At 38.9% G+C, this 13,368-nt stretch overlaps 1 protein-coding gene across 9 annotated transcripts in view; it reads left to right on the top strand.

Annotated features, from left to right (window-relative positions):
* ptprub (protein tyrosine phosphatase receptor type Ub) overlaps positions 1-13,073 on the top strand; it is a 215,085-nt gene extending 202,012 nt beyond the window's left edge. For 6 of the 9 annotated variants that reach the window (XM_079625169.1, XM_079625167.1, XM_079625166.1 and 3 more), the window contains 5 exons: positions 349-663; positions 2,381-2,506; positions 4,732-4,889; positions 7,233-7,368; positions 9,637-13,073. In XM_079625169.1, coding sequence (XP_079481295.1) covers positions 349-663; positions 2,381-2,506; positions 4,732-4,889; positions 7,233-7,368; positions 9,637-9,699 — 798 coding nt within the window. In that variant the 3' untranslated portion in view covers positions 9,700-13,073. The remainder of the gene's footprint in view (positions 1-348; positions 664-2,380; positions 2,507-4,731; positions 4,890-7,232; positions 7,369-9,636) is intronic. The other 3 variants (XM_079625170.1, XM_079625168.1, XM_079625164.1) reach the window with 1 other exon arrangement.
* The last annotated feature ends 295 nt before the right edge of the window (positions 13,074-13,368 follow it).

Here is a 13,368-nt window from a genome sequence, read left to right as displayed (position 1 = left end):
TTTGTCATTTTTATAAAAAGATTTACTATTTAACTTTTTTTTTTTTTATAAAATTTTTTAGTCTTTTTAGTAAAACTTGAACTTATTTTTAGGGCTGTCAAAAGATTAATCGCGAAGATTTTTTGAAGTTTAAGTTTCTCATCTAATATATGTTTTATTTAATGTAGCTTTATTTCAATTTGTAATAGTTTTAGTTAACAATAACAACACTGATTTCTGAGTCTCATTCTAAACTTCTGCAACTTTTTGATGTCATATGGATGCATCATCACAATAATAAACCCATTGACCACAAACACTGCAACTTTTAATTTGTCGTCAACATCATTTCCTTTCTTCTTCCCTCAGACGCTAAACTCTGTGACGCCTCATCTGGACGTTGAGGAGTGCAGCATCGCTTTGTTACCACGAAACCGCGAGAAGAACCGCAGCATGGACGTTCTCCCTCCTGACAGGGCCCTCGCCTTTCTGGTGACCACCGAGGGCGAGAGTAACAACTACATTAACGCAGCGCTGATGGATAGTTTCCACCGGCCCGCTGCTTTAATTGTCACCCCCCACCCGCTGCCCGGCACGACCTCTGACTTCTGGAGGCTGGTGTTTGACTACGGCTGCACCTCTGTAGTCATGCTGAATCAGCTCAACCAATCGAACTCTGCCTGGGTAAGCCAAAGCATCCACACAGCCACCAGAACTTCCACTACAGCCGCCAAGAGGACTTTTCTTTTTTTCTTCTTCAAAATACATCTTTATCGGTTGCCTTTTCGCATTCGCATCATCGCATGTCCTTTGAAGTCGTTAAAGCTATTTTGTCCCCAGCTTCTCTTAATCTCCCTGTGAAGTGTTATATATTCATAAGCCTATAGTCAAGTCTCATTTACATACAGCTTTCCTTTGAGTTCGCGGAGTGGCGTTCCGGTGCTCTTCTTGATCACGACTCTCTGAAAACCCTGACGTGCGCTAACACGCCGGCAGTTACTCAGTGTCACTCTCGCAGTCGATCTGTTCGTTTTTCTCTCTGTGGTGGATTAACGTCTCTCCCTCTTCTTCATTCGCATGATTGCTCTCTGCAGTCCATAAGTGTTAATATTTATCACCTCACTTGCCTCGCTGTCATTAATGTTCTTCCTCTTTCTTGTCTGTTCTCACTGTCTCTGCCCGTTTAATTTCAGCTCAGTTCAGTTTAGTAAGTTTTCATATGTATAGATGCTGATTTCTAAGGCTGCAATATATTCCAAATACAGTGGAGTCAAAATATTGATGAGATAAAAATGGAATGATTTCATGTATCACATTGTTAAGCCCAATGTATACTTCGGTTTTTACCATAGACTGTAAAAATATATGGTAGTGTCCATGACGTCACCCACAGGCTTCTGAAGAGCATTTTTTAAGCCTAAAGTGGGCGGAGCCTGCCAACGCCATCTTGGAAGTGCGTCACTCCCGAATAACTGAAAATGAGGCGGGATTAGCTTGGGTGATAGGACGGCTAACAGACAGCAGACAAACGGCTGGTAGTGACATCAGCGGCAATCCACCTGTCACTCATGTGGCTACACCCTTAATTATGAAGAACTTTAAGGCTTTATACAATTTAAACGGATGAGTTATAAAATAAATTAACCCCCCTACCAGTTGTCATGAAGGGCAAAATTAGCTATATAGACCAAAACCACTTTTTGTACCTGGTTGTAAACATATTTTTTTCTGCTGTAAAGTTGTGCATATTAAAATGGGGGGTACATGGGATTGACTCTCTTTTGGAGCCTGTCTCTAGTGGCCAGTCGATGAATTGCAGTTTAAGTCATTTCCGTGTTGGATTCGAGAGAGACCGGAAGGTTTTTATTTTGGGGGTTGGCCTCTGACTGTCTTGCATGATCATAATAAGTTATACTGTTAAATATACTGTACTTATACTGATCCTTCCTTTTCTCTACCCGATTCCTTCAGAATCCCACTTTTACATAAACCTCTTAACCTCCAGAACCCTTTTCTTCCTCAACCGCATTCCTTCTAAAAAACACTTTTCATCCTAAAACACAATTTCTCTCTGCATCCTCTCCCTCCACAACCATTTTTCTTCTAAAACAACATTCCATCTATAAATTCAGAGCCACTTTTCCTGCTCCGTCTAGTACATGTTTCTCCCTAGAATCCCTTTCCCTGAAGAACCCATTTTCTTTTCTTTCTTTATTATTATTCTCTCCGGGTTTTTTTAAGAATCCATAAAGCGTGAATGGGTTTCAAACACCTTTGTGAAAGAAACTTGACCTTGAAAAATCCATCCAGAAATAATCAAGAACTTGTAATGCCAAATTATGGCTTCTAAACACTTATTCATCCATTCTCTCTCTTCCTCCTCCTGTCTTTCTCTCTCCAGCCTTGTGTGCAGTACTGGCCTGAACCAGGTCTTCAGCAGTATGGTCCTATGCAAGTGGAGTTTCTGTCCATGTCTGCAGATGAGGACATCATCACCCGCCTTTTCCGGGTCAAAAATGTGACGAGAGTGAGTTCCATCAATTATCATTCACTCTCTTCCATAAAAATGTCTCTCATATCTCCCCTGTACATTGTAAGCTTAGCAGACCCTTAATTTACCCTTAAGTTAATAGAAAGGTAATCACTTAATCATCATTTTACTCACTTCAGAAAATTGCTTTAATTGAGCAATTATGCAAAATGACAGTATACAGAAGCATTTACAAATGAAGTTTACTGACTTGATTCTTTTGGGCCTCTAAAGGTACACATAAGGTAAAAAGTTATCCAGCTGTGCAAATGAGCCTCTTAATTTTCTTTCTAAAAATTACATCGATTCCAAGTAATTCCCCGGGAGAATTCTTTGCATTACCACCACGGGGCTTTAATGATATTCTGCAATAATACATTTTTCATACCTTAGAACCGCTTGATCATTATGTTGTGCCATTTAACTGTCAGCTTAATTCCTTACGTTTAAAAAGTGCGGAAATTGAGATTTTTATGTAATCTTTGAAAAGCTTTAAAAGCATTTTGAGGCCTTTTATATGACTCTGTTGGCCATTATGCCATGTTGCATTCATATCACGCTTTAATAGACTACGAGATAAAGTGGTATAATAAATAGGGTTTGTCAGTCCAATATATTTTGTCAGGCAAAGCTACAAGAGCAATTAAAGAACAGAGGAAAAGCTATTTCAAAATATCCATTTTCATACCATCAGCACATGACACTTCATATGGCGCCACTTTCGCAGGCAAGGACAGATGGTGAAATAAGTTTCCGTAAGCCTGCAGATATGAAATATACATTAATGAGCGTGCCACAGAAGGTCATTTTTACCACTTTCAATTTGCCCCAGCTTGTCATTATTGTAAGGACTAATTTTGTACTGTTTTTCTCTTCGAATGTTTGATGGCAGTGCTCTTTGGCTAATAGACATCTGCAGTTTCCTCATTGCTCAATGTACTTTTGACAGATGTGACAGTGTTTTAATGCTTTGGCATGCTGCGTGTCTGCGGAACATTAGAAACTAAGAGTGGGGGAAAGGGTTTCAGCACTACAGAGAGAATTATGGGGGTGTGTGGATGGGATGCTTGTGATTGTGGGTGCATGTGTTATTCAAATCTGACATCTCTATTACTCAGATTGTGTGGTAGAGAATGTTAGTGTTACTGCTTCTGCTTTAAACGCTGTGCCCTTTCTGTGGTGTTGCCACGTTCACTTATAATAAGACTTGTTTTTATGAAGTGGCAGCCACGGGTTGTGATTATCCAAGAAATCTTACATAATAATGATCTAATTAAATCTTACATACTAATTTAATTTTCCATAGTATGTGTCATGATGCGCTTGGCTAATTTCAATGATTGATTAAACGATGAATAAAAACAAAATGGTTTGTAGACTGATGTACATCAGGGTAAAAGATATCGGAATATAGAGGTAGAGGCAACATTTTCTAAAACTGTTAAAGAATGTTAAATTTGCTTTGGGAAACAAAAAGTAATGTTTCTAGAACGTTCTGGGGAACTAAAATAGTTAAAATTGCCAGTTTGTTATTTAATTGTATTTATTTATCATGTTAAAAAAAGACCCCTTAGGTCTTAAATGTCAATGTAATTCCTTTTCTGCATATCAAATTGACGCTCGTTGTGTTACGATACATGCAACAACCGATTCCATAATGCGTCTAAAAGTCACTATATTCTAATTGAACACAAATGCGATTCAATGAGGGTGGTTATTATCACTTGAACAGGCTTTAAAAGTTCTTTAATTCGGACATAACTTAATAATAATACATCTTAATTTATCCTAATTTAATTTCTTCTGGCATATATGCATTTCCTATTAATTGTTTACAAATTGGAAGAAGATTTGGACAGAAAAATCGTTATGTCAGACTTGTCGCTCAGCTATGGTCAGTGCGCTCACTTTCTCCCAGCAACCCTTAGGGCAGTTTTGGGGTGTGCCTCAGGGCTCTATATTAATTCCACCTGTGTTTTAAGCCAAAGCAGGCATGTATCAGGGCCAGCCTTATAGTGTTTCTTCCCCACCCGAGTGAAACTCTTTCCCAGCAGACTCATTCATCACAACCTAAACACTGCTGACTTGGCACTGCTGAGACCTCAGCATGGAGAACAGTCCTACGCTACTGTACACATCCATAAACAAGCCCAAATGCACAGCTGGCGATGCATTACTGATCGTGACCTTTCCTTTTTCCCCCCCATCTCATCCATGCAAAGCTGCAGGAGGGTCAGCTGGTCGTGTGCCAGTTCCAGTTCCTGCGCTGGTCTGCGTATCGTGACGTGCCTGACTCCAAAAAGGCCTTCCTCAACCTGCTGGCTAGCGTACAGAAGTGGCAGAGGGAGTGTGGGGAAGGTCGTACGGTGGTCCACTGCCTGTGAGTAGTATGCCAAACATGTTCCACAGAATCCCAACTCAACTAAACAATGTTTTTATTCATTTACAGCATCTTATAATATAACGCCTGCTGAATTTTCGTTTGAACAATGGCTCTTAAGTGTTTTCAATACATTTGTTTTAGTCTTATTAGTTGAAGTTAAATTAGTTCAGTTATGCCTAAAACATCTACTTTTTATTTCTTCTGCTGGACAACAAGTCAACTTCCATTGTGTCTGTTTTGGTTTGGATGTCTATACATTCCGTTAATGCTAATGAATACCATTCATAGTGTTAATGCAAACAGATTAAGTAAGCTTCCATTTTGCTAATTAAAATAGCATGCAATTAAATTAGGTTGCGACAGTGTGATCCAGAGCTGATTTTAATTAGTTAAACTGAATGAACAATTACTCTTTTTGAGTGTATTCTAACATTACTTTGTGAGTGTATTTGTTTGACTGTTGTTTGGCATTCTGTCCATTAATTTCTGCAGCACAGTAATATACAAATGCAACTGTGTATATTGTGATATCATAAGCTTTATGTACTGCTAATCAGATACAGACAAATATATTGAAAAACACCAAATCAGCTTAATGATGTGATCCTGCTGTGTTCAGCTACATCTTTTACTTCCGCCATGTGTCTTCTGCAGCGTGTCATTGATTGATGTTTCCTCCAACCACTGATGCAAACAGATCTTTTTTTGTCCTGCTTGTACAGTGAGATGTGTCTAGTCTAGCAGGTGCGCTGGCACTCTCCATCAGTAATACACCTAGTGGAAGATTCATGAGCCAGTGTTTCTCAAAAGACTTGCCCATTTGAGATTTGATTATCTTTGAAGTTATTCTTTATAATTGAAGTATTGCTTTTCAATTCACGAGTATGAATGTAAATGAATTGGCTACCCTGTACAGGAAGCAGAATTCGACTTGGAATTGTAACTACAGGAAGTGGAATTCACAGAATTCGAAAGGTTCAAAGGTCTGGGGTCAGTAAGAATTACAAAAAATAATAATAATAATAATACTTTCACTTAGCAAGGACATATTAAATTGATCAAAACTGACAGTAAAGACATTAATAATGTTACAAAAGAGTTGTTTTATATAAATGCTGTTCCTTTGAACCTTCTATTCAGCAAAGTATGCTGAAAAAACTTTTTTTGCTTCCACAAAAATATGAAACATTAACTTTTTTCAACATTGTTAAAAAATATAGTTCAACCAAAAATGAAAATTCTCTCATCCTTTACTCAAATAAATGATTAGCCAAAACAAATATAAGAGATCAAAAGGGAAAGCTAAAAGCATCGTGATAACGCTGAAGAGCAGAAAATAAATGAACTAATCAAAGAGCACTCATACTATGACAACAATTAAAGAGATAAAGGACTAAATATAAGAGAACATTTTGTGCTTTAAAACTTATATTATTGACCTGATCTGAACATTTAACACGAGCTGTATTTGAACACAGATAAATGGTCCAGGGCATTTCATAAGAGCACGTGGACTGTCCTTCAGGTCACGTTCTGGCCTTGCGTATTGTTGAAGTGTCGCCTCCTCGCAGCGGCCCGAGTGAAGGCCGCTGTGCCCTTGAACGGCACACTTAATCCTTGTCTTCGTAGTGTTATCTGTGTCTGCCGTGACACCTATCTCTGTTTGCCAGTGAGTCCGATAAGAGATAATTATATGCAAAATACCGAATTCCTGTATACCGTCGCAAACAAATCATGAACAATAACCTGATGTAAAGAAATGAAACTCATAAAATGGTTCTGAAATCAAATGTTTTCTAAACAAGGACTTCACTCATAGCCAGCCTGGATGATCTCAGCCTAGGTGTTAACATTGTCGTTATCCTTTTAACCACACACTTTGTCTCCGGGTCTCACTCTTGCCCACCGAGCTGTCTCATCTGGAACCCCAGGCACGAGTTCCCTTCCCATCGCCGCCCAGAAGCACATCACTCAAAACTGTCACATAGTGTTACCAACCACAGGCAGAGAGAAGAGATTATGGAGATGAAATCAATTATGCTTTAATACAGAACAGCGCAGGCCTTTCTCCGCGCTAAATCCAGAGCTGCCAAAGCACTGACTGCGATTGATTATCTCAGCGTTGCCTCATCTTGCTGCCGCTGTCGCGCCGAACCAATACACAGCAGAAGATCTTCAGAAAGCTCTTTGTATGCCTCTCGTGCAGGCTGGTTTCATATTAACTGGATGTGTGAGATTTCTGACTGAATATCAGCATGCAGCACAAGTCAGATCTTTTTTCTTCAATGTCTGTCTCTTTGCTCATGACAGACGGGGTTTGTTGTATTCGTGTATGTCTAGGAACGGCGGTGGCCGCAGTGGAATGTACTGTTCCAGCAACATCCTGATGGAGATGATCCAATACCAGAACATGGTGGACGTCTTCTATGCTGTCAAGACTCTTCGTAATGCTAAGCCCAACATGGTGGAGACACTGGTAGGGACAAAAGTTCAGAAAGTCTTTGTCTTTCAAATAACCAAAACTCATTAGTTGATCAGGGCCTTTCTAGAAAGTTCATATTGGCCCAAGACTTTTTACTGGTGATCCCTCTTTTCCCTGATCCCAATTGAGTAGGCTTTACTTTAGGAGTATAATTTCAAATATGTTGGGGAACACCTTAACTAAAATAACAAGGCAGCTTAATTTTCATGTATAAAAACATATAGGGCCCTATTTTAACGATCTGAAACGCAAGTGTCAAAGCGCAAGTAACTTTGTGGGCGGATCCCGGCGCTGTTGCTATTTTCCCGGCGGGATAAACGACTCTTGCGCCTGGCGCAAATCTAAAATGGGTTGGTCTGAAGTAGCTTTATTATTCATAGGTGTGGTTTGGGCGTAACGTGAAAAAAAAACAATCAGAGCGTCCTCTCACATTCCCTTTAAGAGCCGGCACGCTTGTTCCACGGCGGATTGCTATTATAACGGCGGATTTGCCAGCGCACGCCAGGAGCAGTTCACAGCCGAGGAGACCGACGTTCTCGTCAGGGCCGTAAAACACAGAGAAGTGACATTGGGCTTAATTAATTTACTGGCCCAACTTAGCTTCGGTTAAACAGGCGTATAATTTGGGTAAATGTGTAGCCTAATCTAGATTTTTTTTTAAAAATCTAGATAGATCTTTTTCACATCTTCACGGGCACAACAATGATTTCCCTCGTGTGTTAATATTTTTCCTTGTAATAATGTATGATTTGCAAAAATTGAAAACTGCTGCGTCTGTTTATAATTATTAGAGAATCAAAGTGGATGCGCGTTAACACGCTACATTATGGCCAAGCACGCGCCCTTAAAATACCATATCACTAACGCGCAACGCGCCACTGTTTTTTTCCTGGTCAGTGGCGCAATTGCTTGAAAATAGTGGAAAATAGCACCAGGGAAGTTTTGCGCCGGAACACGCCTCCTCTTTGCGCTGAACCGCCCCCCGCGAGCGCAAGTTCATTCCCTAATTTACCGACGTGCGTCTGTGGAGGGAAAAGTCCGCTGTGCGCGGGTGCAAGATAGGAATGATACATGCGTCGGTGTACAAAGTCAATTGCGCTGGGTGCAAGATAGGGCCCATAATGTGTAAAGAAATATTAAATCTGATTTTTAAGTTAACAAAAGCGTAATTGTTTCCTAAATTAAATTTGTTTGCTTTTGTATTGTCATATTTTTTTTAAACATGCAGATACAATAAAATAATTTTATAAATGATTTCTGAAAAATATGAAAAAAAAAAATCTATATATATATATTATATATATCTTTTTTTCATTTTTTTTTCCATCTTGCTTTTGATTCACTTTTCATCTATTTGATGCATTTGCTCAATATTTATTTATTTTTTAAACTCAAACTTTTAAACGGTAGTGTGGTAGAATGGTTAGATTACATCTGCACTTAAGGTATTAATAAAATATATTTAACAGTTATTTTATATATATATATATATATGAAATAACTGTTAAATATATTTTTAAAAAGTTTAAAAAATAAATATTCAGCAAATGCATCAAATAGATCAAAAGTGACAGGACAGTAAAGACATTTATAATGTTACAAAATATGTTTACTTCAAATAAATGCAGTTTTTTTTTTTACTTTCTATTCAATAAAATAAATAATTTTATTGAATAGAAAGACAAAATGTAGCACGGGTCCACAATAATATTAAGCAGCACAATGGTTTTCAACATTGATAATAATAAATATTTCTCAAGCAACAATTCAGTAAATTATAATAATATTCAGAAAGTTTCTTTTTTTTTACTGTATTTTTGATCGGTTTCACTTTATTTGAATGGTCCCTTTAACACATTCTGTTGACTATAAGTAACGTTGCAGCTACATGTCTACTAACTCTCATTAGAGTATAAGTAGAGTATTAGTAGACTAGTAGGGTTAGGGTTAGAATAAGTTGACATGTAGTTGTAAAGTTACTTATAGACAGTAGAATGTCTGTTGGAGGAGCATCACCACAATAAAGAGTTAACAGATATTAAGCAGACAGTCTATTAATACTATAATGAGAGTTAGTTGGCATGTAGTTGCAAAGCTATAGTCAACAGAATGTTTAAAAGGGACCATCAAAATAAAGTATTACCTTTTGATCAAATAAATGCAGCCTTTGTGAGCATGTTTATATAAATATTTTGAACTGGTGTGTATACAAAAATATAGAAGTTTTGCACTAATTCTGTTGTTTCTGTGTGTGTGGTGCAGGAGCAGTATCGTTTCTGTTATGAGCTGGTTCTGGAGTATTTGGACTGCTTGGAGGTCAGATAGCGAGTTTCCCCCCCACAACCCCCCATGCTGACCTGACTGCATGGAGCAGGACCACCGGCAGGCTCACTCTACACCCCCTCATCCCCCTCTGCTTCCCGTCTTTCTGTCGTCTTACCCAGATCAAAAAGCAGAAGGAAGAAAACGGGACCAAAAAAAAACGAGGAGTTCTCTGCCGGTTCTCTTTTTTTTACCCCAAACATCTAAATATGTTACATCCCTTTCTGTCATGGCTGTTTTTTTCGGTTTAGGATTTTTTTCAGCACATTTTCCTCAAAGCTGTGAGCGATTCCAGAGCCTGGCTTGGTGCGGTGTGGTTGGTTTACCTCTGCTCGCAGAGATAGTGGGCTGTTTCTAAAAACAGCGGCTTTATTTTACACCTGCCTGTTTCTCTCTGGCTGGCTGGACTGAAGAGCAGAAATAAACATCACTTGGAGAAGATCTCTTCATGTGCAGTGCAGTGGAGATGAGTCGGGCGTCTTTACCGGGGCTTTTAAAAAGGAGTCGGGCACCTGCCAAGCCCCTTAAAAAGCGCCAAAAGGACAAAACACACATGCATGCACAAACGCTGACATCCACACACACACACACACACACACACAGATTCAACCAGCAGACAGCTTTCCATCAACTGCCTATCAAGATGTCGATGCCTCTTCAACGCAAAGGACACGCTTTTCGCCAACGTTTTCCACGTCTCCGAGGAAATGTATCATCGGAGGCGGAGTTTATTACTATATATGGTGCCATATGTCTCAAGAGGAGATTGACAGGAGGGTCAGGCGGCCATGTTGCCCAGCTGTGGCTTTCCTATCTTGTTGTGACTGTTGTCTTTTTTCCTCTCACTTGTATATATACTCACCGTCTGCTGGAAATCCCTGACGTCTTAAGGTGTAAGTCTCAAGTGCTAACAGTGGCCCTGTGTGCTTAAAGCAAAGGAAGTACATTAACAAGGGGCAGACGTGATGGCATTCTAAAGCTTGCGGTGGATTACACCCTGACCTTTATCCTCTCACTCAATGGTTTTGAGAGAGCGCAGTTAATAGTCTTTTTACAACGGTGCTGCGAAACGGGGAACGGAGGCGAAACTGTGTCAGAAGTGAGGAGAAAGGGACCAAAAAGAACACCGGCAATCTTCTTCTATTCACTTGTAACTATTTATCGGACTGACCCGTGTTCTTTGAGTGGATTTTGTTTAACAATTGTGCAGCTTTGAGTGTACAGCTGAATCCTGGGCTCGAGATTCTTCAAAGCATCCCTTTAAGTTACACATTCACAGTCCATTACTGTTTTCGGTGGGTTTTATTTTGCCGTTTTCCTATAATAGCTGGACACATGATGGTTGATCGTTTGACCATCGAGTGTGCATTCCATGAAGACAGTACCGTAGTGTCTCATGAAGGTTTTCCAACCATCAGTGTCACAAGCCCCATGTTAGCTCACCTCAGAAATTTTAAACCACATATAGCTTTTATTCCACTCTCATTGAACAAGAAGTTATTTTATGATATATATTTTTTTATTATTTTATGCTACGATTACACATTTTTATTTAATTTTGACATTTCATTGTTATTGCTACATTGTAAAATCATACAAATCTGGCTTTTAAACTTGATTTGATATGTTTGGTAACAGGGTTACATAAAATTGCTCATATTATAAATTGTACCTTTGCTACTTTCTGAAGGTGAAGATCAACATTTTCTAAAGCCGAAGAACCTTCTTTCACTGTCTATTGGTTGAAAGAAAAAAAATATCTTTATTTTTTAAGAGCTTCAGGCTGTATTTTGTACCTTATTCGTGGAAGGTGCCAGACAGTTTAGTGCAGGCAAGTAGAACTGACAGCACAGTTCAGTGATTAAACTACCACATTTCAATGGTGATAAATACAGTTTGCTATTTTTAACTTCAAGCTAAGTATAAATGCTGAGAGTATCCACATCAGTATTACACTCGCATCTCTCAAATTGTTATGACCCCAACTGTGAAATCGCAGTATCAGCAAGATGCCAAGTTAGCAAACCACAGGCGTTTTCCCAATGATCACATTACTCTGCATAAAGCATCTCAGATGCCAGGCTGCCCCGGTCCACACTCGGGTGACAGCATGAGATTCCTGATTATATTAACAAGCTAGGTAAAGGGACACCCAAAAATGAGAAGTCTGCCATTATTTACGAATCCTCAAGCCAAAATTATTTACTACATGATTATCTACATGATGATAGAATTAAAAGTTTTGGGCAAACTGCTCCTCTAAGGGAGCCAGGGAAAATATTAATTGATTGAAGAGGCTACAAAGACAGTGGTGTGACTTTCTTCACCGAACCCCCAGCCCCCTGTGGACTTTCATGGAAAGTGCCTGGTGGAAAGTATGTGTACATATAGATGTATATTTGTGTTCTGTGAATAGTATGTGAATAAAGTTTGTTTGGCCAGATTTAACCATTTAAAAGTAACAGAAAGAGTTGAATGTACTGTACCGTATAAGACTATTTCCTGAATATGCCGCCAAAAGATCTGACACGTGCTCAGTCAGCTGAGAATGATCTCTAAAAGCCATTCCAAAGTCGCCCCTTCAGAAGGCCCATTCTGTCACTTTAAACCCCTCCAATGGTTTTTATTTTTATTTTTACCATGCGCATTCCAAAGACATTAGCCAACTTCTACTAGTAGTCACCTATGCTAATACCGCATAACTACCCCTACTGTCTCACTATGAGAGAGGAAGGACTTTAGCCACTCTTGACAAATGTTGAGCCAGGTCCTTGTTTTTTGTGCGTTCAGTTTGTTTATTTGTTTCCTTCCAAGTGTTTCTGTATGATACTGAATGAATTGAAAAAGAACTGTGTTTTTGACCATGTGTTTGTGGGACTGGAAGAGGACGTGGAGGCATATATCTCACGGGGAACTGAGGGTTGGGGTGGGACGGGGTGTTCAAACAACAATAAAATGTTCTAAGACTGTAAATGTCTTATTGGAGCGTTCATTTATTCAACATCTTGTGTGTTTGTGTAGCTTTGAAGGCAACACTAAATATATTTGTTTACAATAGTAAATGCATTGGGTGTCATGAAATTATTAACTATTTTTTTAATAGCATTTTGTCTACATTTATAACATTTCAACATTAGTACATTAATGTATTTTGAACGGACATGAACAATCTTATATTTATAAACTAATCTAGATCAACAAATGCTGTAAATCTTGTTCATTATTAGTGTATACCTAATGCATTAACTATTGTTAGCCAATTCATCTTTTTTATTCTGTTTTCAAACATTTTAAATTGAGTACATATTGTGTAAAATAAGTTCTAATTTGATTGAAACATTTCTGAGAACATTTGATGTCATTAAAATTGCATTATGGAATACTCTATTTTGATTGGTCGATCACAGCATTCAGCCGTCAGATATATATATACAAAGTTCTGTCATGAAACTCTAGATTGTGCAGGCTCACAAGTCCTTAACCCAATCTGCTTGCAATAGGGCACAGCTGATTGGTCCCCGCTGTATTGGTAGCCAATGAGCTTGCTGCCCAACGTTCAAATTATTGTTTGCTGTAGAAGTTGCAGCGTGCTTTCAGAAATCCTCCACCTTCCCCAGCTCCACCTGTATAGATCTGCTATGAGGGTGACTCATGCATGCTTGTACACCAGCA

Source organism: Phoxinus phoxinus (assembly GCF_949152265.1).
Source record: "Phoxinus phoxinus genome assembly, chromosome: 10".
NCBI classification, from domain to species: domain Eukaryota; kingdom Metazoa; phylum Chordata; class Actinopteri; order Cypriniformes; family Leuciscidae; genus Phoxinus; species Phoxinus phoxinus.
Note: the sequence above shows the minus strand (reverse complement) of the source record. Positions and strands in the feature narration are given on the sequence as shown.